Below are 27,925 nucleotides of genomic sequence, written 5' to 3'. Positions count from 1 at the left end.
GCAATACAAGCTCCCTAAGCTACTCTCCTATGATGTGTGACCTAAAAAGGAAGGCCAGTTTCTGAATAATGCCATCCTATAGACTCATATGAGGAAAAGATGTAGGTTCGTATTTTAAATCTGACCTTAGGCTGTGGCTGATCAAAAAGTCAAGGGACTCATAAGAAAAAGGAGAAATTCTTGAGCTTTCCAGACCCTCGTCCTTTCCTTCCAACCTCTCTCTCACATCCACATACTGAATTTACACAGACTTTATTTCAAGTTACATGCTCTTTTCCTGATAGGCTTATCACATAACACAGCAGCAGTCATACAGAAGCCACTTCCCACAGACCTCTGCAAGTCCTCATCTTAGGAGAATGGCTAGGACTGGACATGCTCTTTTAGACTGAACTATGCCATCTACATCTCTATCATACAAAGGCAGCTCCTGGAATCAGTTTAGTTCCTTATGAGTATCAATAAACAAACAAACAAACAAACAAAAAACCTGTCACTTATATGAAGGAAAGACAAAAGGAACGTATCCAGAGAGCCCATCCTAGAAAACTCGCAAAGCTGGGCATGTGGGAACGACAAAATTTTACAGCCGCTGAAACTATCCTGGTGGGTCACAATCACCTGGGTCAAGTGGGACTCAGTCTCCTAGGCTTTTCTGCAGTCTTGAATAGTGGGAGAAGCATCCAAATTGTGAACTTAGCTTCTTGCTAGTGTTCTGAAAAATATATTTATTTATAAAAGTGCATAAACCTTTCTAAGGGAAGTAAGCTACCAGGAAAACCAAGTCTTCATGGGGCTGGGAAAAAAAACTGTCAAAATAAATTTAAGACACAGCTAACAGGATTCAAGGATGACTTCTCCAGGCTGAAGTGGATGGCCAGCACAGCATGCTTCTCACACCCCTTTGGTAACAATATTTTCTCTTAAAATCAGAGTAGCTTTGGGATGGAAAGGGATAGGTAGCTGTAAAGAGACTTAAGAGTAGGCCGACAGTGACTGTATGACTCAAGTGACAATAACCATCACAATCCTCCCCTTCTGATTTACAACTTTCATCAGCCACCAAAAGTGTTACCATAAACCAGTACTTTAAGTCTGTTTTCTTGAATGGGGTTCAAGGTAGGAAGACCTGGGCTCAGCAAGCTATTGGTAATCCCAGTTCATCACAGGATATCCCCAGGGGTTGGGGAAGCTGAGCTGCATACTCTGGTTTGTAACACTTGCTTCTTCCATTTGTCCCTCTATCCATCCAGCTTAACAGACTCGATAAGTAGTTCTCCAGGTATTTAATGCCCTTGTAAGTACACAGTAAGGTGAGCAGGGCATTTGTAAACTCCAAGATTTTCTTGGTCAGCTTATTTTGTTTAAATACACACAGCAGAACATTCCTAATGAAGGGAAAAAAAATTGCAATTTCCTTAACTCAAAAAGCCAAAAAGCTGCAAATAATAATAATAATAATAATAATAGGAAACTGCTCAAAATGAAAGTCAGTAGAATGAAGGAGAACTATCCAGAGGCTTGCAGAATAAGACTGAACACCTTAGTTACTCCAGTCACAGTGTCGAGGTAAACCCCTGTTTCCCTTCCCCTCTATGCACCCCTTGCCCACCCTGCCCCCCTCTTCAGCTCTGCCTTTTCGTGCAGCGCTGTCCCCAGATGTGGGGACATACGAGTCCTCCTCAAAGCTTTTCTGTCAGCTCAGTACTTCACTCCTGGAATAAATTCCTTCGCATCCGGGTTCAGGTTACTTTTGCTCTGAAATAAGAACCAAGAGATAATAAATCCCACGGCAAGCAGCACTTTAAAACATTTCCTCCCTGCTTCCATTATTACCAGTACCTTCCTCTCAGCCTTAGGGAGAGAAAAAAAATAGAATTCCTTATAACTCAGGATGTTATTGCTGGCTGCTCTCAGTGGCTCCTGACGTACTAATCCCTGGCCAACCTCGTTTTCTCCTACCTGCTTTAGACTCCTGCTACCCTTCATGATGCTTTCATTAGGGGCTTTTAAATTTGACTCCAAAAATAATTTTTCCATTGAGTACCTTACCTCAATGAAAAGCAGAGAATTCCATCAAACCAGAGAATTCCACAATCAATCAATCAATCTATCTATCTAAAAATTTTTTCCATCTTGCTGTACTCTCTTTGGTTCTCTACTCTCGTGAATACCCAGCACCTTAGCAATGTGCAGGGCACAATCATTCAGAACATGAGTTGTGTGAGAACTAAATCACTCACAGAATTCCGTAAGTAAATATGGAAGGCAGAGAATTCATTTATCTGGTCTTCTAATTTTAAGTGGAAAATAGCCTCTTAGGAGTATGTTCCCTCCAAAATGAACAATTTCTGTAACAGCATCGTTCAAAACTGTAAATACAGATTTAAGAGGCAGTAAAAGAAAAGGATAGCAGCAAATGATAATTTGAAACCAAACCTTTTCCATGTTTTTATCTTTATTTATCCCAATTCTACTTTGAAAAGCCCACTGGGGAAAATGAACGTTGATGATGCTACAACGTTAACATTTTCTCAGTGCTTTATGAAGTGAAATGCATTTTCACTGCACCCATTTATCAATGCCATGTCAAGAGTGAAGAAATAGCGGCTTGGAGAGCTCCAGAGATTTTCACAAGGTTGTAGGGCCAGAAAGAAAGTCTGTGACTCCAAATCCTGTATTCTTTTCACTATGTCACATGTGGAACCACATATGGCTCTTACCAAAATATCTTCAGAATCATGACCGTCACTGACAGACAGTCCATTTAACTGTTGTTGCAACTGCCCCACAGCCTGAGGCAGGTCTCGTGAGGGAATAAACCAGTCTTGGTCTTCTTCGTCCAGCATCTCCTGGAAGCAGCGGTCCAAAAAGTCTTGCTCCTGCAGCTCCTCCTCCACCTAGCAAGCAAAGGTGAGGCGCTCAGACTTAGGGCCCCATTAGGACTCATCCTTCTCAGTTTTTGCTCCACCTCTTTCTTTCAGAGGTTATTACTCCGCAATTAAGAATGATCTTGTATGAGATCTACTAAGAATTAAGATGCTTCTAATGACTGGCTAAAGAAAATATAAATTTGAATTTTTTCAACTAAATTCTGTCAACAATAAGACTGAGGAAATAGTTAACTCAAAACAGCAGAAATTCCAGGTCTTCATAGATCTTCTAAGATCTCTAACATGTGACACAGCTATTTTCCATTCATATGGCACTTACAAAAAATCATTTTTAAAGTTTAAAATTCATTTCCCAGTCTTGTTAAGACACAGCTCTTCTTAGATTTCCCATTTTACAACTATGAAAAAGGTACAGGAACTATATAACTAGACCACTTCCTGGATAGTGGAAATTAAATCAAAACTAACTCTCAGCTTCTGGCCCACTTTTCTGGTAATGAGGCCCCAAAGGGAGAAAAATATTTTCCGAACCTTAGAAAGATATAAAAACACTTTTTGGCATACCAATAGAAAATGATGTCATCTATGTAGTCTTCTTTCAAAATAATAATATGAATATTTAAACAACTCTGTATTTCTTAAAGATTGTCCTAAACTAAAGCAACACATATCTAGGATATTTTATAACTGTTTGTAGACATCGTTGACTCTTAGGAAACAGTACGTCCACTCTGAAGATCGTGTGATTTTTAACAGGTCTCCTATTTCGCATTTGGCCAACCCTTTTCCTACAGGCTATGTGGTGACAGATTCATAGCTTACTCATGCCACTACTGGAGAGGGTCAAGCAAAAGTAATCACCCAAACTAGCCAATACAGTTAATCTCGTGAATTCAAAGGAAAAGTCACTGGTACCAAGACTTAACAATAGTATTTTAACATTACAATTAGCCATGCTTTTTTAAAAAACTAAAGTAGATTAGAAGGTTATGAAATATTTAAAAACCAATAACTACAAAATATTTCTAAGCCACAAGGTTTCACGTGACTGCTCAAGATCTGCCCTGATGCTCCCCAAAGCGTAACAGTGTATCCCCCTTATTAAATATACCCTATTTACAGGCACAACCCTTAAAAATGGTTACCTAAGCACAGGGGCGTGATGGAAGCATGGTCTATGAGCTATTCACACAAATCATGACACAATGAGGCACTTGGAGTGGAAACTGATAGATGCCCCCAACCAAAGCTTGTTTTCTTCTTGCCACAGCCCCAGGGTGTTCAGTTAAAACCATATTTCCCATCTCCCATGCTGGATATGGCCATGTAACTATTCATCATGTAATGTCCCCAAATGGGATATGAATACTTTCTGTCACCTGGTTAAAAGGAAACCCTTTGCCTCCACCTTCAGTTCTCTGCTTTCCCAGTGGCTAGACTTCCTGTTATCCTTCAGCTACTCATCTGATAAATTCCCTGGGAGTGACAGAAAACCACCACGGAAGGGACTGTGTGGTCGCACTTCTACCTGGAATGGCTTACCTTGGGATGTTAATGTCACAGAGATATAAGACAATGAATTATTGCTGAATCTTTGGTGAAGCAGTCTAGCCTTCCCCCATCTAGCACACCTCTCTCTCTCAGGCTCATATCTTGCCAGTCCCCAGTTCCTATTTGGGGCATGTTAAGCCGGCCTGTCTGTACAAAGCTGCTGCTTCCCAGAAGTCTACACCGGATTACCATGGCATTAGATCCTCTTTTAATCAATGTGGTAGAAAAATATCAGTACCTTCCTCCAAAGTACTGTCCTCTGGGCTCTAACCAGCTGAAGATGCTTCTTGGTAAGCTCAGATCAGGCTTCCATGTATTTTTAAGTTATTTTAAAGCCAGCAAACTCATTTTTTTTGTAACAACCTGAAAGTAAAATATTATAGCTGTCGAATTACATATATCATTGTCATTCTACTTTTTTTTTACCTGTCTGTTGAAATCCTCTTCATTCTCCATCCACATGTACTCTGCAAATGGGTTTTCCTTCTCATCATGCCCATTTAAGCCCTGTTCCTCCTTGGATTTTACATTGGGTGATGTGTTGGCCACACTGGATCCATTCATTATGATAGAATCTAAACAAGAGAAAAGGAAAGGATAAAACGTTACAAGGATCAAGAAGCGAAAACCTATATTTTCCAGATTCTTCCATAAGCTTCAGAAGTTCTAAGTCAAAGCTATTAACTACAGGTGAACAGAAACTGTTAGTCTGTACCTGTTATAAACTAACCATATCTTGCAGTTGTCAACTATATAGATGTATACTTCTTTAAGAGTTAAAGGAAAAAAAAGTCTAAGGTTAGTAAGCCTTTCTAGAACAGTGTGTGTGTGAATGGGAGGAATCTTATCAAGGCAAATTCTGTAGGTTCTAGAAATTAATTAAGATTGCATGGCTACCTTAACATTTAAATCGGCAAAGAAAATGCGTTCTTAATGAACATTGTAACTAACTGCCCCTTATTCTGATTTTCAAGCTTGTTTTTCTTTAGAACATATTTCAAAATATAATACATGTTCACTGTTTTAATAAGCAATAAGGAGAAAGTTAAGGTCACCAGTTGTCCAACCAACCAGAGTTAAGAATGATTAACAATGTGGTGCATATAAACTTCCTGACTTCCCCATGTGTATTCAGATACATAGACACACACATATTCCCCAAGTATCCATTCTTTCCCCCTTCCCAAGTATCCATTCTTATAGTAACATCATGATAAGCCATCATTTGGTTTTTCTAATTTCTATGTTAACATGGCCATCCTGTCTTATGGGGTGTTTCCAATGTTCCTGTATTATAACAGTTGCTTTTATAATCCAAATCCAGCTGCATAATAGTTCCAAAGGGCTATAGAAGGGAGGAAAACAACTCTTTACTTTTACAACTTTTATTTGCAGCATAACAACGATAGGAGCAAGTCTGTTCTAAATGTCAGGGCAACTGCGTAAGTAAGTAGGGTGTATTCCTTGGCACAGAGACTCTTAAAGGTCCTGATCCTAGCTGGGTAGCAGGTTATAAAGACTCATCTGACATTTGTTTATAACCAGCACAGTGATTTGTCCTAATCGATATGGAAATCATCCACAGAGAATCAGAGTTCAATTTTCTAAAACATCTGCCTTTCTCCCCAAAATGATTCCTGAGTGCACATGACCATAAGAAAAGAGAGAAGGCAAAAGAAGAAAGAAGAGAATAATTCTTCTAATTCAAGAGCAAGGAGAAGCACAGAGCAAATTGCAGGATGTACCCCTTCATGAGAAAGGGAATGGAAAATTACCATAATCTCAACATGGAGATGTTACTCAATTTAACACAAACACTTTAGAAAAGTTGAAAATACTGAGATGTGGGGCTGCCAATATCAGGAAAGTGGTTCTCTTATAGTAGGCTACACAGTGTTGATTTATATTTTATACCATTCCACCCGCATTTTCCACACAATTGACAAGTTTGGTTTCTCTAAATAGCAGCAATTCAACAACTTAATTTGTATAGTGTTTAACAATTTACAAATTGTTTTCATATCTATGTTCTGACTTAAGGCACATAATCTATCCTGCCTCACTTTAAAAACCATCCAGACAATGCAATACTAAGACCAAAAAAAGTACCAGATTCAGGGGTTAAGCAACCTGAGTTGCTGGGTTAGTTCAAGAACAACACTGGTTGGTGAGTCTACTAGGTGACAGTGACTGATGCTTAATGTGTCTCTCAACTTTAGTAGTGGGGGACTAAGTTGTAGGAATGGGGAGATTTTGCTGGAGACTGGTAACTCCTTCATAAGGCTTTTGGGGAGAACCTTCCCACTTGGGGAAGACACCAGGGAAGATACGATCATTGCCCATAACTTCCTTGACTTTCCTGATTCCAGAGTTTTATGTAACATTTTCTTTCTCTTCCCAGCTCCTCTCCAGCTTGCCATCCACCATGCTTGCCCCCTGAGAGCACAATGTTTGTCTAACCATCCTATTTTGACCTTTCACGTTCATTATTTCACTTGACCCTCACTCACATCAAGGCACATCATTATGATACTGTAGTGCAGTGGGGACAAAAAGAATACCCCCAAAGCTTCCAGAGATGGGGAAAATGCTTGGTTACATAAGGAGGAACATAAATCAGAATGGCAGCCACGTTGTCAGCTACACTATGGAGAGGCCCATGAGACAAGGGATTGAATCCTATTAACAACCATGAGAGTGAGCTTAGAAGTTTATCTTTCCCCAATCAAGTCTTCAGATGAGACAGCTGTCCCAGCTGACAGCTTGATTGTAACTTCATGAGAGACTCTGAGATAGAGGTACCCAGCTAAGCCGCTCCCAGATTCTTGACCCACAGAAACTGTGAGATAACTGTTTGTTGTTTTAATCTGCTAAGCTTTGGAATAAGTTGTTCATAGTAATAGATAACTAATACAGGTATTCAATAAACAATGACAACTAGCTCTGCCACACAAACTACCAGTTGCCATATCTTTCCTCTCATAAGTCAAGAGGGCAAATATGCAGTTTGAAGTAGGTCACTGCTTGAGAAGTTCTTTAGAATCAGACCTCAACAGCAGACAAATGAGTTTATGTCTGGTCCGTGTCTATATTACCTTATGAAATCTAAGAACTATTTGAAACTTATTCTTCCACCTCACTTTCTCTCTTATATACATGGCAAACATGCTGAAAATGGAAAATAACAGTTGTCATTTTGGCTGAAGATGGGAAAGCATGTAGCCCTATTCATAGTCAAAGCAGAGGTGCTAAAGCTTGCCAAGCATTTGATTAGCATTTTAGTATGGTCAAGGGTGCATGTCTAAAACATCTGGCTTACATAGGGGCCTTGGTTCCCAGTCACAGGGACTTCAGAACTTTCAGGTATCTAGAATATTTCTAGAATACATGCTTCATCAGTTCAACCCACAACTTTCAGGTACAACATGCTCATAGCAAAAACTAGTTATTCTCTGAACCTAAATGAGATTTGGGACTTTTGACTGAATTACCTGGAAAAAGTCTATTGAGCAGTGGATATAAAAACTAGTCTCTACTATTCTGTTTCCTACGGTTTTGTTAAGTTCATTCAGTCTGGTTAATACCATTTTTTAAGTTAAATATTGTGGATAACCATTTTTAATTTTATTTTACTTCAAATATACTGCCCCTAGATTCATGTTTTAGCCATATCTAGATGCACCCCCTCATTAGTATCTGAGTGCCTGTTTACCCTAGGCGCTGTGCTTGACTGGGCCTTTGACAGGCCACACAGTCCTTGCTCTGGTAGTATCTACATTCTCTCAGGAGAGAGAAAAGCAAATAATTCAAAAATAATTATGATCCTTGTTATAAAAGGGGTCTATTAGAAAACAACGGGGGGATCCGATTAAGTCCAGGAGGTTAGGAAAGGTTTACCTGCGCAAGCAACACTTACACTGACACCTAAAGAATATGTTAGCTAGCAATAGAGAGAAGAGGCAAGAACTTTCAAGAACTAAAAGGAGGTAGGTATGTATATAGTTGGCAGGTCAAGGGAGAACCAGTGGGAGAATGGCCAGGAAGAGATGAGGCTGCAGAGGTAGACAGGGCCAGATCATGTAGGCCGTTAGAGGCTACATGAAAGATTTCATGCTAAAAGCAATAAAAGCCATTAAAAAAGGTTCTTAGCAGCATAGTGACGATTCCATTCATATTTTGAGGTCACTCAGGCTGCTATATGGAAAATGGACTGGACAGACTGAGTGTGGATAATGGGAGACCAGTAAGGCAGCTAATGTGCTAACCAGATGAAAAAAATGATAGCTGCTTGGACTAAGATAATGGCAGTAAGAGAGTAGGCAGATTCCAAAACTACTTTAGGTTGTTTGTGGTGATGAACTGGATGTGGGGAGAAAGGATGAGAAAAAAAATCAAGGATAACTTTGGCACAAGCAAGCGGGTAAATGGTAATATCCTTTATTGAGCTAAGGAATTGTGGGAAGGGCAAACTTCTTGGGTGGTGCTTGGGAGTGGGGGTAAAAGTATGATGAGCTCCATTTTAGACATATTAAATTTGTTATGCCTCTGAAGTATTCAAATGGAGCTATTAAGTAAGTTGTCTATATGTATCAGGAACTGGAGAGGTCTGGATATAGACATTTGGAGTAGTTGTTTATGTAAATGTAACAGAACCCATGGGACTAGAAGATATTGCCTAGGGAGAAAGGACAAAGTGAGATGAGAAGAGGGTCTAAAACCCAGACCCGATGTATGTGAACATTTTAAAAAGTCAAGTAGAGGAGGAAGACAATATAGAAAAAGGAGAAGAAGAAGAAGAAGCCAGAGAGTTGAGAAGGAAATCAGAAGAGAACGGCATTACAGAAATCAAGGGAAGAAAGAACCCCAGCGTGGTGAGTTGAATGGTAGCCCTTCAAAATATATGCCCACATTCTAATCCCTAAAGCCTGTGAAGCCTACCTTATTTGGAATAGGTAGGCTTTGCATATGTAACTAAATTAAGGATTTTGAGATAAGTAAATCATCCTGGATTAACCCAGTAGGCCCTATCAATCCAATGATAAGAGTCCTTATAAAAGAAAAGCAGAGGGAGATTTGAGACAGAGAGAAGAGGAGGAGGAAATGTGACCATGGAGGCAGATTAAAGTGGCCACAAGTCAAGGAATGCCTACAGCCACAACTGCTGAAGAGGCAAAGAACAGATTTTCCCTCTCCCACAGCCTCCAGAGAGAATGCAGGCGTGTCACACCTTGATTTTTGGCTTCTGACCTCCAGAACTGCAAGAGAATAAACACGTTTTAAGCCACTAGTTTGTGGTAATTTGTTATAGCAGCCACAGGAAACTAATACACGCAGTAGATGGGTATGTTGAAGGCTGCTGAAAGGTCAAAAGGAAGGCTGAGGAGTGTCCACAGAATTTAAGACCATGGAGGTCTCTGATGAGTTTAAGAGCAGTTTCCATGAAGAGAAATGAGGATGAAAGCCGAATGGAGCAGGTATGATTTGCAGGTGACGGGAAGTATTAGATAACTCTTTCAAGGAGTCCAGCTGAGCGGTCCCTGGAAACTTTAAAGACTGAAGAGTCTAGACTAAAGCACGTTTAAATGTTCATAGACAGGGTGCAGCGGAGAAGGAGGGAGAGGCTACAAATACAAGAGAACAAAGAAATAACTGATGGTGTTGGCCATGGGACAGCAGGGATGGCAAGAGGGGATACTTATTTGCTGATATTTTTTGAATAGCTAATACATTCCCGTGATTCAAATCTAAATGCCTGGAATTCTTAATTAGTAATAGAGAGTTCTACATGGTGAACATGAAGTCAAAGCTGAGGGAAAAAGAGCATTGAGAGAGAGATGAGATCCATTACAAAGCCGCATGAAACATCTTCACTCCACGGCAGGAGATTTCACTTCTGTGGTAGAAGGAATGCTCATGTCCCCCAAATATAAGTCTCACTGCCCAGACAGTTGCTGGATAAACCTACCAAACTCCAACTTTGACTTTCTATTTGTTTCCTCTTCTATTTTTCACAGGAATGCACACACATACACATACACACACACACACACACACACACACACACACACATTTTAAAGCTACATAAGCAATACAAGAAATAATTTTATAAAGCCTCTTAAACTCCTGTAGAACATATTTCATGCCATGTAATACTTTGCACTAAAATAATTTCTGTCTTCTTGTTTTACAAGGTAAATACACCCATCAGCTTTCTCCATCATCTGGTGGAAGATCAAGATGAAAAGGAGGCAAATTAGCAGTTCAGCTTTTAAGGAGGGTGGAGTAGAGAGGACAGGTAGGATATATATACAGAGGTTTTAAAAGTTCCAGGTCAGTCTCTAATTATAACGACCTTGTCCCTTCTATTTCCATTTCATTTTTTTTTTCCTCAGAGAAGCTGCATGTACGTTAACAGAAAACAAGGAAGTAATTACCCTGCTAAGCTCTCCTATACTGACCTCAACACATAAATGCTCCATTAGTAATCTTTCATTTAATGCAAGAAAAAGGTTTGCAGATAGAATGTCAATGTCCTTGTTAGCACACAGAAAACTGAACTTACATGTAATGAGAAGTTGACAAGCTTTCAAAAGCTTATTAGCTGACAAGTCAAGAGGAAAATAATTTGGATGCACTAGTAGTAAAATACATTAAAAACAAAAGTAAATTACAAATAGAAGCATTTTCAAGGCTGCCGGATTAGAAAGACAATATAAATAAAATACAATCTCTTTTCTGCTATTTAAAATGTGTCCTATACTGACCTATAGATTTGTCCTACTGATGAAACGGACTCTGAAAATCTGGAGACAGACATTCTGGGAAGAATGACAACACTGAACTTAATTACTGCAATAGTCTAGTCCCTAGACCACAGCCAAGAACACAAAATAGAAGCATATAGGATTAAGAATGCATTTGGCCAGTGTCAAGAAGGCATATTTCTATTTAGTGGTTCTCAATCTCTAGAGTACATCAGAATTACCTGGAAGCTTTCCACATCATTTCAGATATTCTGATTTGTTAAACCAAAGCCAAGGCCCCACATTTGTATTTTTGCTTATTAACTGCTATAAGTGATTCTGATTATAGGAAGACTAAGGAATAAGGACAATTCCTCCAATACAGGGGCATATTCTATATGGAACAGTCCAAATCTCAATTACTCTAATTCCTATATAAGCAGTTCCCTTAACTGGTATTCTATAAAACACAGTCTTATGAATGCTCTTGGGCGGGGAATCCATGTCCAAGTAAATTCATTGATCTGAGAAATCCTGTTTAACTTTAACTACTCAAGCATATCCCTAATTAATTGCCTTTATTATTTATTATCTATTTGCTATATTTTTAATCTAACACCTATAAGAACCCACAAACTTTTAGAAACCATGCCACAAGGATATTCTGTGATATTACTATTAACCTATTAGAAATGTATAGAAAAGACAAAAAATGCACTCCACAGAGCATTTAAAGGCACTTCCAAAGGTAGAATCACCAGACTTGCCTTCAGTCAGTGGCAAGCCCTCTGTATCCAGACCTGCCCTCAAGTTCCCCTTCCACAGGTAAAGCCTATTAATTGTTCTCCAAGGATAACATTGAATGGTCGTCATCACAGGGACCTTGACTTCTTCATGTCTAATTCCAAAAAGATATTACATGCTATTAACAAGGTAAATACTAGGAACTGAAATCTCTAACAAATAACATTAATCAAAACATTCCAATGGGCAATTTATTACATATGGAATATGTTTTGTTATTGTTTTCTCAATACCAAAACAAAGGCCTCTAAACGTTTTTAGGCTGAACTGATAATAGTTTAACTTATTTTTTAAACACACTATCAGAAATGCCACTACAGAATCCTGAATACAATCTCCGCCTAAGATTTCCCCCACCTCCACCCCAATTTCACATATCATTATACATATATTCGAATGCGTATGTATGCATATATATAATTTGGGCAATAGTTAATTTATATACTTGGAAGTTTCTTGAGAGCAAGAATCAAGTCATTTACAGCTTCTAGCATGCCTCTTTACACCCACCGGGTCCTTAATAAATAATTTGTTGACTGCCATTTCTAGAATGCTATATTCTAAATCATTCCCTAGGAAGGAAGCCATGCCTTTAGGGGCTAGTATCTGCTAGTATCTGCAGCTGAGCACTCTTCATTGAGTAGTAACAGTTAATTCTCCACAGCCAGTAACATATCACTGAGGAATCTGTTTTTGACAGGTTAAATTACTCGAGCGGAGGGGCGGGGGGGTGGCGGGAATCCTACTTCTATTCTAGGAAAAACTTTTATATGTTCTTGTTTACTATTTTAGCATTTAATAACACCAGGTTACTATAACACACTCCTCATGAGCTGCAGGCTAGGCATAAAAGCGAGCCACGGAAGAGTTATCTAAACTGGAAGAAATCCGTACCATAGATCCCAAGGAAAATCACCAAAAGGGAACACATGTACCTTTTATTTGATATCTTTCTGGCAAAAAGAATTGTTTGCCACAGCAAACTAGGGAGAAGGCCGCCGAGCATTCTAAATACATATGTAACGAGGCAGAGAAAACAGTATTCACAAATCTTTTCAGGAAGAGTACCATTTTGGGTGGGAGAAACTCCTTGAAAATTAATTTGGGATAGAAGGAGAGTCCTTGAGGAGCTAAGGTAAGAAAAGAACTATTCCTTGGGAGAAAGGGGAACATTTCTCCAGCTATTGGAGGCACAGTGCTGAAACAGAGTGAAGAAAAAAAATGAGTTAAAAGCCATATATTTCAGATAGTGAAAGGCCTCACATTGCATAATGTGGCTTCTACCTTAAGAACTTCAATTTTCAGTAAAACTACCAGGGCATTATAAAGCTTAGGAGCCTATGGATTTTTTTTTTGGTGTGGAAACTACTGAAGAAGCAGGCTTTGCTGTCTAAATTGCAAGGGTGGAATTGAATTGGGAAAGTAGGGAAGCAAATTTACCCATTGAATTGGGAAAGTATCTGAAGCAAATTTACCCAGACCTCTAACGGAAAGAGAGAGTTCCATAGGACAACCAAGTTATAAAGAGCAAACAAGTAATCTATTCAAATACAAAGGGAAAAGATGAAAATAAAATAACAGCACTTCCAAGTACTTCACAATATTCTCTTTTAATCTTCACAACAACCCTAGGAGCTAGGTGCTAGCATTATCCCAGTTTTTCAGATGAATTCTCCACCATTCAGAGATTAAACACTTTGCCCAAGGTACAATCCTAGTAAATGCCAGAACTAAAGCTTAAGTTTAGGTCCTTCTGTCCCCAAAGTCCATGCTCTTAGCCACTACCCTGTACTCTTACACTTCCCACTTTAGTTCCTGAATGGCTATGTTATAAAACTCTGATTTTTCTCAAATATTGCTAATGGGAGTGAGAAAACCAGGCTAAGGAAAAATGCTATTCAACAAGAGTAAGTCTTTGGAAAGAAAATACGAACAAGGTTACACCACATGCTAGTGTGTCTGAATTAAAATAAATTATATTCTCTACCATAAACATTCAAACTGTTAGAAAGCTTTCTAAAATACGATATAGATTAGGGGGCCTCTCCCCCGGACACTGTGAATCATGATCTCCTAGGATGGAGCCTGTGGTCTGCATTTTTAACAACCCTCTGAAATAATTTTAGGCTCTGTGCCTCTGACTAGAGGGTGCTAGTCCCATGTGAATTTTCGCCAGCCTGTTGAAATAAGAAAAATTGGGATCACATAGAGTTTTTCATAAAATTAAATTTATTCAATTTAAAGAATTGTCTTTTGCATTGAATTAAGGCCTTCCTGTGTTTTTTGGCATTAAAATATCATTTTATAAAATGACACTAATAAGGACATTTTTACTGTCCTTACTTAGTTTAAAAAAAAAAAAAATGTAATCCTATGTTGTCCTCAAAATGTTTCTGAAAATTTACCAGTCTGTGAAATTCTAAAGATTGAGTATCTCTAATTTAATCAATATTGGAAATTGTTTTTGGTGTATAGCCAAGCTTCAGAAGCACTGTTCTGTCCTGTAGGACATTTTTACTGTCCTTACTTAGTTAAAAAAAAAAAAAAATGTAATCCTACGTTGTCCTCAAAATGTTTCTGAAAATTTACCGGTCTGTGAAATTCTAAAGATTGAGTATCTCTAATTTAATCAATATTGGAAATTGTTTTTGGTGTATAGCCAAGCTTCAGAAGCACTGTTCTGTCCTGTAGGATCTAGTCCTACTCTTCTTTTCCTCACCCAAAATCTTCTCTAAAAGGAAAGGAAAGCAAAACAGGTATATTTCCAAGTAGGGAGTCTCCCCAACTCCCTGTTTGCAATACCATTTATTCCAATGCTGGACTAGCTGATCAACTTGAAAACTGAGGCTGTTAGTAGTAGAACAAGAGAAATTAGGTAGACAAACGAGAAAAACTTGTTGAAGCAAAACTCCTCTGTGAAAAGGTGTGGCTTCCAGAGTTTGCTTTCTCTTCAACTCAAAGATTCTATATGATGCCTAAGTTCACAACATGTACTTTTGTCCTTAGCTAAAATAAAATTTTTAAAACAGTGTATGTATATTATATATGTCTATGTGTACATGTATATATGTGTGTATTTCTTCATAGCTGTCTCCTGTGTCCAGTTTCTATGCCAGGTCTATGGTTTTGGCCTTCATTTTTCATCTGCAGAGGGATTGTAAGAATTACTAATATTACCTCAAACAACGCAATGAGAAATCACTAAAACAATTAAAAATCCATAGCACTTTTGATGTTTATTCTCCAACATTCCAATAATATAATTCTGTGATTTCTTTTTTTTGAAAAAAGTTTCTCATACTCTTAAGTTACTGTTAAAAAAATCTTAAGAATAAGCATAGCTAATATCTTTTAAAAACACACAAAGCTTTCAATTAATAAGGATTCAAAGTTCTTGGCCAGTTAAAAAAAAATAACCCTAAAGCAAGGTTAAATGGTGAGGGGAGAGATAAAAGAGACATATAAATAACCCCTATTTTCATGGAATTAATCTCTAAATCCTATTCGACCAGAGTCCCCTGGTTTCTAAGCCTTGCAAATGAAACAGAATTTCTCACTTGATATTTAGCTAGGACTTACAATCATGAAAGGAGAATTGTGTCACTGCGTATTGCTAGTTACCTGAACTCAATACTGTGCTGGCAGCAGAAGGTTGAATCTTTCATGATTTACTCCATAACCTGTGCACTTCTTATACTCCCAGACCAAATCCAGCTTTCTTCTAGAACCAGATTTCTAGTATTTACAGTTAGTATACAGCGGTGGTTCTCAAAATATAGTCCCTGGCCCAGCAGCATCAGTATCACCTGGGATGGAAACGTAGAAATGCAAATTATCAGGCCCCATCCCAGACCTGTTAAATCAGAAATTCTGGGTGGGGCCCAGCAATCTGTGTTGTAATAAGCCCTCCGGGAGATTCTGTAGTACGCTCAAGTATACACTGGTATACAGCAAAAAGAAAAATGTGTTTCCTTCTGTAGGGTCAAAGCCAGGGGTAGGTACTACATATTCTATCTTGATATAAAATAAAGACATCCAATTAAAAGACATAATCACCCCACAACCCCCACCCTATGAGTTAAATAAGAAAACAAGTTGCAATGAGATTTGTCTGAAATGTATGATTTGTAGCCTGATTTCATACAATACTATTTACATCTAAAGTTCTCTAAAAGGATCTTCATAATGTGAGCCTCAGAAACTTTAGGAATTCTATAATAAAACATCAACTAGGTCTGAATGTATCAAACTTACTGGAGAAGAAAAGTGGAATTATGTACTCCATCTTAGAATTGCATTTAACAGGGAGTTAAAGTTTAAGATATTTTTCACCTTTACACTTCCAAATTAACAAAATTAAACCAGAATACCCTATTCTTCAAAAGCTTCTAAAAGGGAAAGTTCACTGCATAGCCTCTTGCTTTCAGTGAGAATAAAGCAGGCATTTTATATATCTGGGAGGTTGCAGAACTAAATAGTTATATCTGTTCAGTATTAAAACAAAGGCCCTTTTTAACCCTCAGATGATGAGTGTAATACCTCTGTACTAGCCTAGGTAATAAAAAGACCAAACAAAAGTCAGCTCTCACTAAATAACACTGTTCTGCTCCTCTTTACACTAAAATCACTATGTTAAACCTCACTTCCCCTGAGGTTACGTTGGGCAAGACCACTCTATAGTCCACACAGCACCTACTTTAAAAACACAGGTAATTCCTATGCAACTGTTTCAGAGCACAAAGAAATGAAGAGCGTTCTAATGATTAGTATACAGGTAGCTCAACACATTAAAAAGAACAAAAATATCACAAAAGAAAACCACAGACCTATTTTCATGCTACAAACAGAAAAGTTCAAAGAAAATATAAGCAAATAAAATCAAGCAATTTATTTAAAAACAAAAACACTTTAACCAAATAGGGTTCAGCCAGGAAATGCAATATAGTCTAAAATTAGGAAATATAAAGATGTGTTTTTTATTATATTAGGTAAAGGGGAAAAAACTACATGAGCATCTCAATATTTGCAAAAAATGTATTTAATAAAATTTAATATCCATTTTAAACAAATTATGTTTAAAAAGAATAAATTTTTTAAAAAGAATAAAATCATGATTCTTTAATATAATCAATATACTCACATAAGCATCTCTCTGCCCCAAACCTTTAGTGCCCTCCCATTAATAGGAAAAAATCAGGAATATGCACTACCACAACCACTATGTAACTTTGAATGCTTCCATCCAATGCAATCTGTCAGGAACACAAGAAGTATAACTATTAGAAGAGGCAAGATTATCCTTTGCCAATATGATTTTTACTTTTAGCAAGACTAAGAATCAACTGAAAACTATTAAAAACAGTAAGAGAACTTAATAATAAGTCTGGTTCCAAACCAACATACAAAATAGCTTTCAAATAAACCAATGACAATCAGAAAAAAAAAAATCTAAAATCTGAAATTCTTCAGAATAAACCTAATAAATAGATATAACATAAAACAATTTCCTGAAAGACATTTAAAATGACTTGAATAAATGAATGGGCATATTGTAAAATATTAACTCTTTGTAAATTAATCTACAGTTGTTAAATTCTGATATAACCTCCAAAGAGAATTTTTCTAAACCTTGACAAATTGATTCTAATTTTAGGTTAGCTAATAATTGCATAAGAATAGTCAACAGAATTTTTTCAAAAAATAAGGAGAAATTAAAAATTAATTAAAACGGTGTAGACTAAGCATAGAAATAAATATATCAATGGAACAGAAAGCCCAGAAATAGGAATCTGGTTTCTGTTATAAGCTAAATTGCAAATAGTGGATAAAGAATAATCACTGGGACAACTAGTCGGCCATTCAAAACTGAGAGTGGAGGGCAAATAAAAAATGAACTGCCTACCTTCACACAAAAATAAATTACATACAGATTAAGGTTAAAAATGTAAAAAAAAATACATTTAAATAAATATTTTTAACCTTGGGATGGGCAAAAATCTTTCTTAACAAGCAACCAAAGTGAAAAGTCACAAAATTAAAAAAAAATGGATAGATGTGAGTACAGTACAGAAAAAAAAAAATGCTTTCATTCAGCAAGACACCAAAAATAAAGTTAAATGGCAAATTACTTTCTAGAGGAATGTATGTGCAATCTCAGTGACAACTAAGTTTTATATCCTTAGCCTAAAAGGAAATCTTAAAAATGCCTTTAAAAAAACAAATTCTTCGATATAAAATAGGCAATGGAGAAACAGGCAATTCTCACAAGAAAAATGGCCAATAAGCATATAAAAAAGATTCAAAGGCACTAGAAATCAAAGAAATCTAGTACTATATATCAGGCACTGAACTAAGTGCCGAGGATATAAGGATGAAGAGATCTTGCTTCTTGGAGCTCATAGTCTAGGAAAGAAGACAGCTACATAAACAAATAACCACACTACAGTAATATTAAATGCAACACCAAAAGAAGATTTACGGAATATTATGAAGTGTCAATTACTTTGTTAGGTGCTTTATTAAGCATCATCTATGATCATGTTAGACAGGTATTTGAATTGGACAGAAGTCCAGGAAATTCTAAGGACTGCATTAGTCTCAGTTGTCTTCTGAAGAAACTGTCTCCAAGGAATTCTTTTTTGTAAATACTGTAGCCTTCAGAACAGATAATGCATGAAAGCAGTCCTACTTCTTTGGCCACAAAAGACTGGACCAGGACTCAGAATCCTAACTAACGGATTGAACTTGACTAGATTGAGCATGGTTTGGCTCAAAATTCTACCTAATAGGAGTCCTATTGGTGACAAACCAATCCATTCAGATACTTTTATCTTGAGAAATACAAATGTTGGGTAAACAAAGGAAAAGAAGGTAGGTCTCCAGAACTCAAATCCTATTTTAAACATTGCTAAGTTATTGTTCTATAAAGTTTTGAAAGCACTAGGGCCAAGGGACAATATGGCTGCTGAAATGATTTCCCATTCAAATTTACATTAAACCCTCATCTTCAAGGGTAATATATGTGTGCCTCTTCCTTGCAACCCACAAGGGCTTAATCACCATATCACCGCTTTTGAAATTTGGAAACAGGCTTAAAAGTTCAACAGCTTGACCAAAGTTACTAAGTTGGTAGGTGGCAAACCCAGAAATCAAAGATCAGTTCAGCCTGATTTTTCTAGAACACTTCCAGTTACATGAGTAAATGGCCTTAAAATAAACTAATGGCAAGTGGAGGTTGACACAGGTCAGTGGAAAGAGACTCAAAAAGAAGTGTTTAGGCACAGAGCGTAACCGAAATGTTCTAGAAGTCAGTATGCTAGGGGATGTGAAGTGAGAGGGCGCACACTAGGTTTCATTTTGGTCAAATTAATTTATAATTCCAACCTGGACCTCTCCTCTGAGCTCCATCCAGACTGTTAGCTGTCTGTCCCTCTTACCTGAATACATCTATAAGGGCAAGAATTTAACCTCTAGTTTGTTCACCACAGTCTAAAACAGAACCTGATTCATAGTAAGTGTTTAATAAAAATTGTTAAATAAATGAATAAATGAACGAACTGTCAAAGAAGCTAAGGAATCTACAGTGGACTAGTAGACTCCATGAGTCATTTACAAGTATGGTTGATCCACGTTATTTGTGGATTCTGTATTTGAGAATTCGCCTACTCACTAAAATTTATTCATATTCCTAAAATCAATACTTGTAACACTTCTGCAGTATTTCAGAGACATGCACAGAATGGCAAAAATTTTGAGTCACTCCTTACATTCCTAGCTGAGGTGGACAAGGCAGGGCTCTGCCTTCTTTCAGCTCTCACACAAAGATAACTAAAGGACACAGACGGTAGGGGGCAGTGCAGTGTAGCATAAGACACTGCCTCTGGGGCCAGTAGGACAGGGTTTGAATCCTAACTCTGGCACCTTTTAAGGGGTGGCCTCAGGCAAATCATTTAACACTTCTGAACCTCATTTTCTCTTCTGTATAAAAAGGAAAATAGGATCTACCAGGATGAGTCGTATTTAGGATTTAAGATTATAATCTATGAGACATGTATATATGTATATATATATTTTTTTTTTGTAAGAGCAGTGGTTCAGATTTGCTAATTAGTGATCTAGGTGACTATAGACCATAACTACTGTGAATAATGAGAATGAACTGTAATTATTTAAAATGAAATAACAGAAAGATATAGATAACAATTATTTGGATGGAGTGGAGTATAGTGGCAAGCTTCAAGATTTTGAATTAGGACCCTACCAGGTACATATGACGCGGAAAAAAAAAAGGCCTTCAAGAAGAGAAAACAGCACCTACAGAGAGGGGCCCAGGTGTGTGAAATAAACAGGAAGGTTCAAGAAATGGCACACAGAAAGTCTAGAGCAGCATGATATCAGGCCACTGTTCTTCTCTGAGTCCTGTAATCATCCCGTACTGCAGAACTTCTCCTTTTGCATTTAATTCTTGGTTTATAGGTCTCCCTTCCATTGAACTGTGAACTCCTTAAAGGCAAGTTCTCTAGGAAGAAATTATAACTATAGTCCTTTAAATTTGCAAACAAGTAATTATAAGTATAAATCCACCTGAAAAGACTGTACAAAAATAACTGGTTTCCAACTGAAGCCTTTAATAACTCATGATAGTGACCAACTTATGGATTTGCAATTTGTCCACGGCTTTTCTTTGATGACTGCTAATAATTTTGTCATAAATACTTTTTACTGTTCTAAACACCTAGGCATTTGTTGGAATAGCTTTAAGATCTTTCTCTTTTTATTATGATTTATTAACAGGGCTCAAACATATGGTCCATTAGACAATGCTGACTCCTCATAATAAATTCACTCCAGTAGACTTACTTCTTTATACACAAGATATGGTCTTACCATAGCAAAATACAAAGAAGCATGCTGATATGCAGTCACAAATAGGATAGGGAAAACAGTAAGAATTTTTCACAAAAGCTTACAAAATTCTGGCTACAACACAGTGGACATGATATTAAACTTACTGCTTACAATTTGCCACTGAGAATAGGAAAAACAGTTCCAATTTATGTAAAGTCATGAAACTAAACATTGTTTGAATCTACAAGGTTTTGTACACGTGTATTTTCTCCTGCGTCCTTTCTCTTCTCTCTCCCCCTCCTCTCCCTCACGCACAGCCTGAGGGCCATCAGGCTTGTCCCAATACTTCGATTTCCTCTGTCCCCCAAAACAAAACCCTCACTGCCCAATACCTAGGTTAACATTTTCAAAACTCGAAAGTCTCAATCAAAACTAAGTGTGGTGAGTTACTTTTTCTTCATAAAATTCCTGGCATAATTTTATTTAGGCACAACAAAGTTTGCACTATTATCTAGAAACATATGGCTAGAACCAACACTACTGAAACCTGAACTGTTATATTATGAAGGTGAATACAAATTCTCTGTGAAAGGGGTATAGAGAATATTATTTTAAAAGATTGAGTGCTATATTATCCATAGGCTGCATGTCATCAAATTACATTGTGTTGTACAGCTAAAAGCATGTCTTATAATTTGACAAACTAGAGTGCTCAGGCCCTTACACTGCAAACACCTGCCACTCCAGTTAAGCTGTTTAAAATATAATCCAATTCTATCTACTTAAAAATAATACATTTTTTAAATTTTTTGCCGCCAGTAAATTCTTCGCACCTGCATTTTCAGAAATTATCACCAAAACAACTGTACTGGGACAAAGATTCTATAGAGGGTATAATGATCAAATGCCATTTTAAGCGACAAGAATGGTTTGTCATTAACAAAACCAGTTAAAGTTCTCAACCTTGTAAAGCTCCCTGTACAGTGTATTCTGCCTCTCTTCTGTTCACCTTCCAGATGCCTGGAAGGGACAAGTGGAAAGTGTTAATTTCCATGAGAGATGAGTATGAAATTTAGAGGGTGGGAGGAGGATAAAAGACTCACTCGCGGAAGGGAAGGCAAAAGAGAAGTGGCCAAGGTCCCTAACTCAAATTAGGTATCAAGAAAGAAGGCCGGAGTAAAGGGAGAGATGGAAAGAATAGAAGAAACGCAAATAACGCAAGGGGGCTCGCGATTGGGGGAGGGGCAAAAATGCGCGACTCCTCCCCCTTCCCGCTTGGGTAAAGGGGACCGGAGATGCAGCACCGGTCAATTTGCCTAGCAGTGTTGCAACGGGGTTGTAAGGGGACTCGAGAGACAGAGACTTCAGTCGGAGTGTTATAAGAGGGCTCAGGGTAGTTGGGGGGTGCAGGAGGGAAAAAGCGCGCTTTTGCTGGTCTAAGATCCCCGAAGCTCCCAAGGGGCAGAGGGGCAACCCAGCTGACGCGACGTGGGACCCGCCGGCTTAACCTCTCAACAGGAGCTTGGGCAGTCGCGCGCCGCCCCTCACAGCTTCGAAGGCGGCGGAAAGGGAGGCGCAGGGCGCCCCCAGAGCAGGGAGAGCGGCGCTTCCCGTGGGTCCCCTCCCTGGCAGCCCAGGCGCCCGAGCCCACCTGGGCTGACCAGAAGCCCCTCCTCCAGACCGTACTCTGCCGCTCTGCCGAGAGCCTCAGTCGTTGCCGCAGAGGTCGCCGTCGTCGGAACACTCTCGGCCTCTAGTACCAAAGCGTGAGCCTCAGCACCGAAAAGCGCTGGTACCACTCGCCAGGTTACCTCTTACTGCACAGTGGCTCCTCACCCCGCCCCCGAACCTAAGCCATTGGTTGCTGGGCACCGCCCTATTTGTCTATTGGGCCGAAGAAGATGCCGCTCAGTCACCTAGAAGGGAACGTGTGGTGTTTATTGGTCTAAATGTGAAGTAGTTCCCGCCCACCCCCTCAGGAGTTCCAGCTTCTGATTGGTATTAACATCTGTCTTTTCGCTCCCTTCGTTCTTTTCCTCCAGGTGGAGCGCCTACTTGCAGGAGACACCGGCTCTGATTGGCTGAAAGAACGCTATGCTGGTCCTGGATAGGCATTGGGCCAAAGCATTGGGCGTACTGCCCCCGCGTGAAGGAGGAGCCCAAGGCGCTGCACCTCTGCGTTTGTTTACAAAGACTCTTGCTCCCACTTTCTTCCATTGGCTGAACCAGCAGCCCCTCCCACGGGATGCGCCACTCATTCTAACAAGGAGGGGCGTGGAGGGAAGGCGGGCCTTAGTGGGATTTCCCCCAGCTGTCAATTACCAAGGGAGGAACTTTCAGCAACGCAGGATAAGAGTTGTCTCTGGCGGACAACTGGGAAGTTTGAGAAGTTGGGCTCCTTGGAGGGACTGGAAGGAAACAGAGGGCCTCGTACACATTTCTAGAAGCGAACCTAACCTCTCGACTGCTTTTAAAAACATAAAACTTTATTTTCCTCTTGGATTTAGGGTGTCCAATCTTTGCTAAGGACTTTGAATTTTATACTTCAGGAAGTGGGAATTTCTTTATGGAAGTCTTACTTTAAACATCTTTGTCTCTCCGCACTCCTCATGCTAACTACATACGTAATACAAAGTAGAGCCTAGTAAGTGATTGCACAGTGAGTGGATAAATGATAAAAATGAAAACGACAGTTAAATAATGTCAGATGAAATAAATATGTTAAATACATACTTCATATAAATAATATACAGCAAATACATGAATAAATTAATTCATTCAACAAATTATTGAGCACCTACTCTGGGTATATGCTATGAATAAGACAATAAAGCTGCACCCATGATGCTTATTCTCTAGTGAAGGAGATGACAATAAACAAGTAACTAATAAACAATAAAATGTCATGTTGCTGTTAAGTATTATGAAGAAAAATAAATCAACCTTAAGGAATGGTTGAGGGAGTGGCTATTTGGGGTGGAATGGTTAGTTTAAGAGCTGTCTGAGGAAGGAGCATTTAACAGAGATGAAAATGTGAAGAATGGAAGGAGGCTGGTAAGCAGGGCCATTACATTGCACAACACCAGGATCACTAGTCACATAGTTTCATGTATTTCCAACTTGTGTCATTAGATATAGATCCCTTTGAGGATTGCCTGCATAGATCCCTTTGAGAATTGCCTGCTTTTGTTTTAAGCTTTATCTGATTAAGTAATTTAAATGGATCCTAGAAGAAACACTTAATCTCTTTTAGAAAAAAAAATCTGTCTCCAATATAACTTTCCCATATACTCTACTGCTTCTTTTCTTAAGATGGCCTTCAGTTGTATGGTGAGAGAAGAGTTTACATGATTTCATAGCTTTGAAAATCAGGGTCTTTAAGTCCATATTCATGTCATTGCATAACCAGAAATACTCTTCGAAGATAAGATTTATACCAGGATAGCAATGGGACGTGGGGAAGAGTTGATTGGCTCTTGTTGTTTTCTTCTCAACCACTGACACTGTCTCTTATAACTTCATTACTGGATATCACCAATGATAAAAAGTAAATCTTAAAAGCAGACAGAGAAAAAAGGTCCATTACATATAGAGGGAGAAAAAGTTAATAATTACAGAAGACTTCTTATTGGAAACTGGAAGTCAAAAGACAAGGCAGGAGGTAGCCATGTGTATGTTTTGTGGTGGTAGGCAGAATAGAAGTCTAAAGGAACAGATAGGAGACAACCAGTCATGAAGTTATAGGGAATGGTGTCAATTGGAGAGAGAGAGATAAGAGAAGTCCACCAACCCTTCCACGCATCCCAGCGCTGCCATGGTGATTAATGATCATTCTTGAAGAGTATCTCTTTTCTTTTTATTGTGGCCAAATATGCATAATATATATTTTACTACTTTTATCATTTTTAAGTATACAGTTCATTACAGTTTATATGTACATTCACACTGATGTGCAACCATCACCACTGTCCATCTCCAGAACATCTTTATCATCTCAAACTGAAATTCTGTACTCATTAAACAATAACTCCCCATCCTCCCTTCCTCCATCACCTGAAAATCGCCATTCTACTTTCGTCTCTATGAATTTCACTATTATAGGTACCTCATATAACCAAAATCATACCATATTTGTCCCTTTGTGTCTGGTTTATTTCACTACGTATAATGTCTTCAAGGTTCATCTGTGTTGTAGCATGTACAGAATTTCATTTTTTAAAAGCTGAATAGTATTCCATTGTATGTATATAACACCTTTTGTTTAACCATTCATCTACCAATAAAATTTGACTATTGAATAATGCTGCTATGAACATTGGTGTAAAATATCTGTTCAAGTCCCTGCTTTCAGTTCTTTTGGATATATACCCAGAAGCAGAATTGCTGGATCATGTAGTAATTCCATTTTTAATTTTTTGAAGAGCTGCCATACGGTTTCCTACAGCAGCTGCACATTTTACATTCCTACCAATAGCACACAAGAGTTCTAATTTCTCCACATCTTCACTAACACTTGTTATTTTCTGTTTTTTGTTTGTTTGTTTGTTTGTTTTTTAACAATAGCTCTTCTAATGAGTGTGAAGTGGTATCTCATTGCAGTTTTAGTTTGCACAGTCCTAATTAGTGATGTTGAGCATTTTTTCAAGTGCTTATTGGACATTTGTATATCTTTTTTGGAGAAATATTTATAAGAGTCCTTTGCACATTTTGTAATTTGGTTTGTTTTTTTTCATTTTTGAGTTTTAGGAATTCTGTATATATTCTGAATATTAATCCCTAATCATATACATAATTAGCAAATATTTCTTCCATTTTTGTTGCTCGAAGAGTATTTCTGATTAAAAAACAGGGTTCCACTATTAATTTAAAAAAGGAGAATGGATGTAAAGGCCACAGAAGAGCTGGAAGATGAAGTTAAGGAAATATCTTATAAAGCAAAATAAAAAGAAAATTTGATGGAAGAGACAAAATATAAGAAATGTTCTAGAAGTAGAGAATAGAGAGAAAGATATAAATATTAACACTGAATATGGATTTAACAAAATTTGGGATATAACCACACTGGGAAAATTTGGGATATAACCACACTGGGAAGATAGAAGAAAAATATGCAGTGAGTAGCATAAGAAAGTCAATTCTTCATATTGCACAGTGGAACTAAATAGTCTAATACTAAAAAAAAAAAAAAAATCCAAGAATAAATATGTAACCAATTTATTAATATATGAGGAAATATATGTATTTACATATGAAATAGATTAAAAAGTTGAAAATTGTTTCTTCAAGGGCAGAGAAGATAATGGGTGATTTTTGTTAAAAGCCTGGTTATAAAAAAAGCCTGGGAAAACCAACTGATATTGTAAAACATGTTGCTTTGATTAAAGACATTTAATTAGAAAACCTTAAGGTGTGCATAGGAGACCATGTTTATGGAGTTTCTATTTGCAGCGTCCTCTCTGCTAGTCTTTACTCTCATGTTTCCTGGCTCCATGACCTTGTCTCAGGATCCTGTTACTTGCCTCTGGCTCTTTGCATGATGACTAGATTTGGCTGAGTTCCTCGGCCTTGGCTTGCATTCTTCCTTGGACATGGCTTTGATATTTGTCTCCAGTTGCAAGTCTGGGACTCTGAGTGTCTAAACCTCCCCTGTCAGAAGGGAAGCAGACAAGGACTAATCTGATTTTGGTGGGTTCCAAGTATGGTATGTAGGAAGAGTACCTCTCTTCCATGTTAACATGGCCTGAAGCCAGAAGCCAGAAACCAGAATCAGAGGCAAAAGTAGAGATGATATGCCAGGGAGTTCATTCTAGGGGCAATGCAGAGAGCAGGAGCCATATTGTAGAGCCAATGTAGAATGAATAAATATGGGTGAAGGAATAGAAGTTTCTTTCAAGAACAAGGAGTGACAGAGGGGACTGGGGCATTGGGCTTGGCCTTGACTAGGGGTGACAAGCGAATGAACCACAACAAGTGGGTCTTGCTCCTGTCGTTAGAATCAATAATGTATACCTCAGTGTTTTTTCTAGACTCATGGTAAATTGCACTTTATGTGATTTACTTTGGCCGATGAAATATGAATGGAAGCAATGTGTGTTATTTCCAGACAAGTTATCTTAAGAGCCTGAACACTATATGTCACATCATCTTTTGACCACAGTGATCATATAGCAGATGTTAAGATGGAGCCTTCATCAGGTTGGGTATCTTAGTACCTACAATGAGCAGAGTCCCTGACTGACTCACATTGGACATACAGAATGAGAGACAAAGTTTTGCTGTGTTAAGGCTCTGAGATCTAGGGATTGTCTGTGACTATAGCTTGACCGAACCTATCATGACCAGTGAACCAGAGTAGTGAATACAAGGCAGAGCCTTTAGGAACTCTACGGGACAAGCCCAGAAAACCAAGTTCATTCAGTGAATACAGAGGGCAGGAACACAGCCTCAAAGGGTGGCAAGGTCAAGAGCTGAGAAGAGCTAGACTGGGATGAGAACAGAATGGAAGTAAAATTCAGAGGATGCTAGTTAATTCCTAGAGAAAAAATTGAATTAAAGTGAGTCATACTTGTTATTATTATTCTCTCAGTTCTGATCCACAGGCTGATCTGGTGGGTTTAAAGGTTCAAGGTCAAGTGGACATGAGAGTAGTTGATGCATCATTACTATGAAACTTGTGGAGCTTCAGGCTGATAGTGCAGGGGGATGTGGAAACATGGTGGGGGTGCTCTAATTAGAGAGGGAACAAACTTAAACACAAATCTGCAATGATGAGGTGCTCCACAGAGCAAAGTTAATGAAAGATTTCCTTTGAGTTTTTGGATGAGATGTGTTGTTTGGTCATCACTATCTGCTGGGCAGCGTTCAGGTGGACAAGGATGGACTCTCCTAAACTGGGAGGCACACTGAGGTAAGGTCAGAGATGGAATGACTATGGGGGAAGACGACCTCACCGGTGAATGGATTGGCTATGAAAGTGCAAATAGGAGCTGATATGGAAAACGTCCAAGAAAGGAAGTTGGGTCAGAAACATGCAAAGAAGCCCTGGGAGTTGGAGAGGATATATTAAATCCTCAGGCTTCCCAGGCT

At 38.3% G+C, this 27,925-nt stretch overlaps 1 protein-coding gene across 2 annotated transcripts; it reads right to left on the bottom strand.

The window, feature by feature from the left end:
* Nucleotides 1–236: 236 nt before the first annotated feature.
* Nucleotides 237–22,681, bottom strand: PAIP2B (poly(A) binding protein interacting protein 2B). 2 transcript variants are annotated; one of them, XM_015587589.2, is made up of 4 exons: nt 22,526–22,681; nt 4,872–5,020; nt 2,724–2,900; nt 237–1,758 (listed from the first exon to the last, which is right to left on the bottom strand). In XM_015587589.2, exons 2-4 carry the CDS (start codon nt 5,007–5,009, stop codon nt 1,702–1,704), a joined length of 372 nt encoding a protein of 123 aa, XP_015443075.1. In that variant the 5' UTR covers nt 5,010–5,020; nt 22,526–22,681; the 3' UTR covers nt 237–1,701. The 2 variants fall into 2 exon arrangements, with proteins under 2 accessions (XP_015443075.1, XP_006909565.1); XM_006909503.3 differs by having other exon boundaries at nt 22,491–22,680.
* Nucleotides 22,682–27,925: the final 5,244 nt, after the last annotated feature.

This window comes from Pteropus alecto, unplaced genomic scaffold, assembly GCF_000325575.1.
Source record: "Pteropus alecto unplaced genomic scaffold, ASM32557v1 scaffold131, whole genome shotgun sequence".
Lineage (NCBI taxonomy): Eukaryota > Metazoa > Chordata > Mammalia > Chiroptera > Pteropodidae > Pteropus > Pteropus alecto.
Note: the sequence above shows the minus strand (reverse complement) of the source record. Positions and strands in the feature narration are given on the sequence as shown.

What these genes read in the sequence shown, in the direction of transcription:
- PAIP2B (XM_015587589.2), bottom strand. Translation starts at nt 5,009, where the DNA reads ATGAATGGATCCAGTGTGGCCAACACATCACCCAATGTAAAATCCAAG. An exon ending in AAGAGGATTTCAACAGACAG is followed by an intron (nt 2,901 to 4,871) that starts GTAAAAAAAAAG and finishes TTTGCTTGCTAG; the next exon opens with GTGGAGGAGGAGCTGCAGGA. An exon ending in ATGATTCTGAAGATATTTTG is followed by an intron (nt 1,759 to 2,723) that starts GTAAGAGCCATA and finishes TTCTTATTTCAG; the next exon opens with AGCAAAAGTAACCTGAACCC.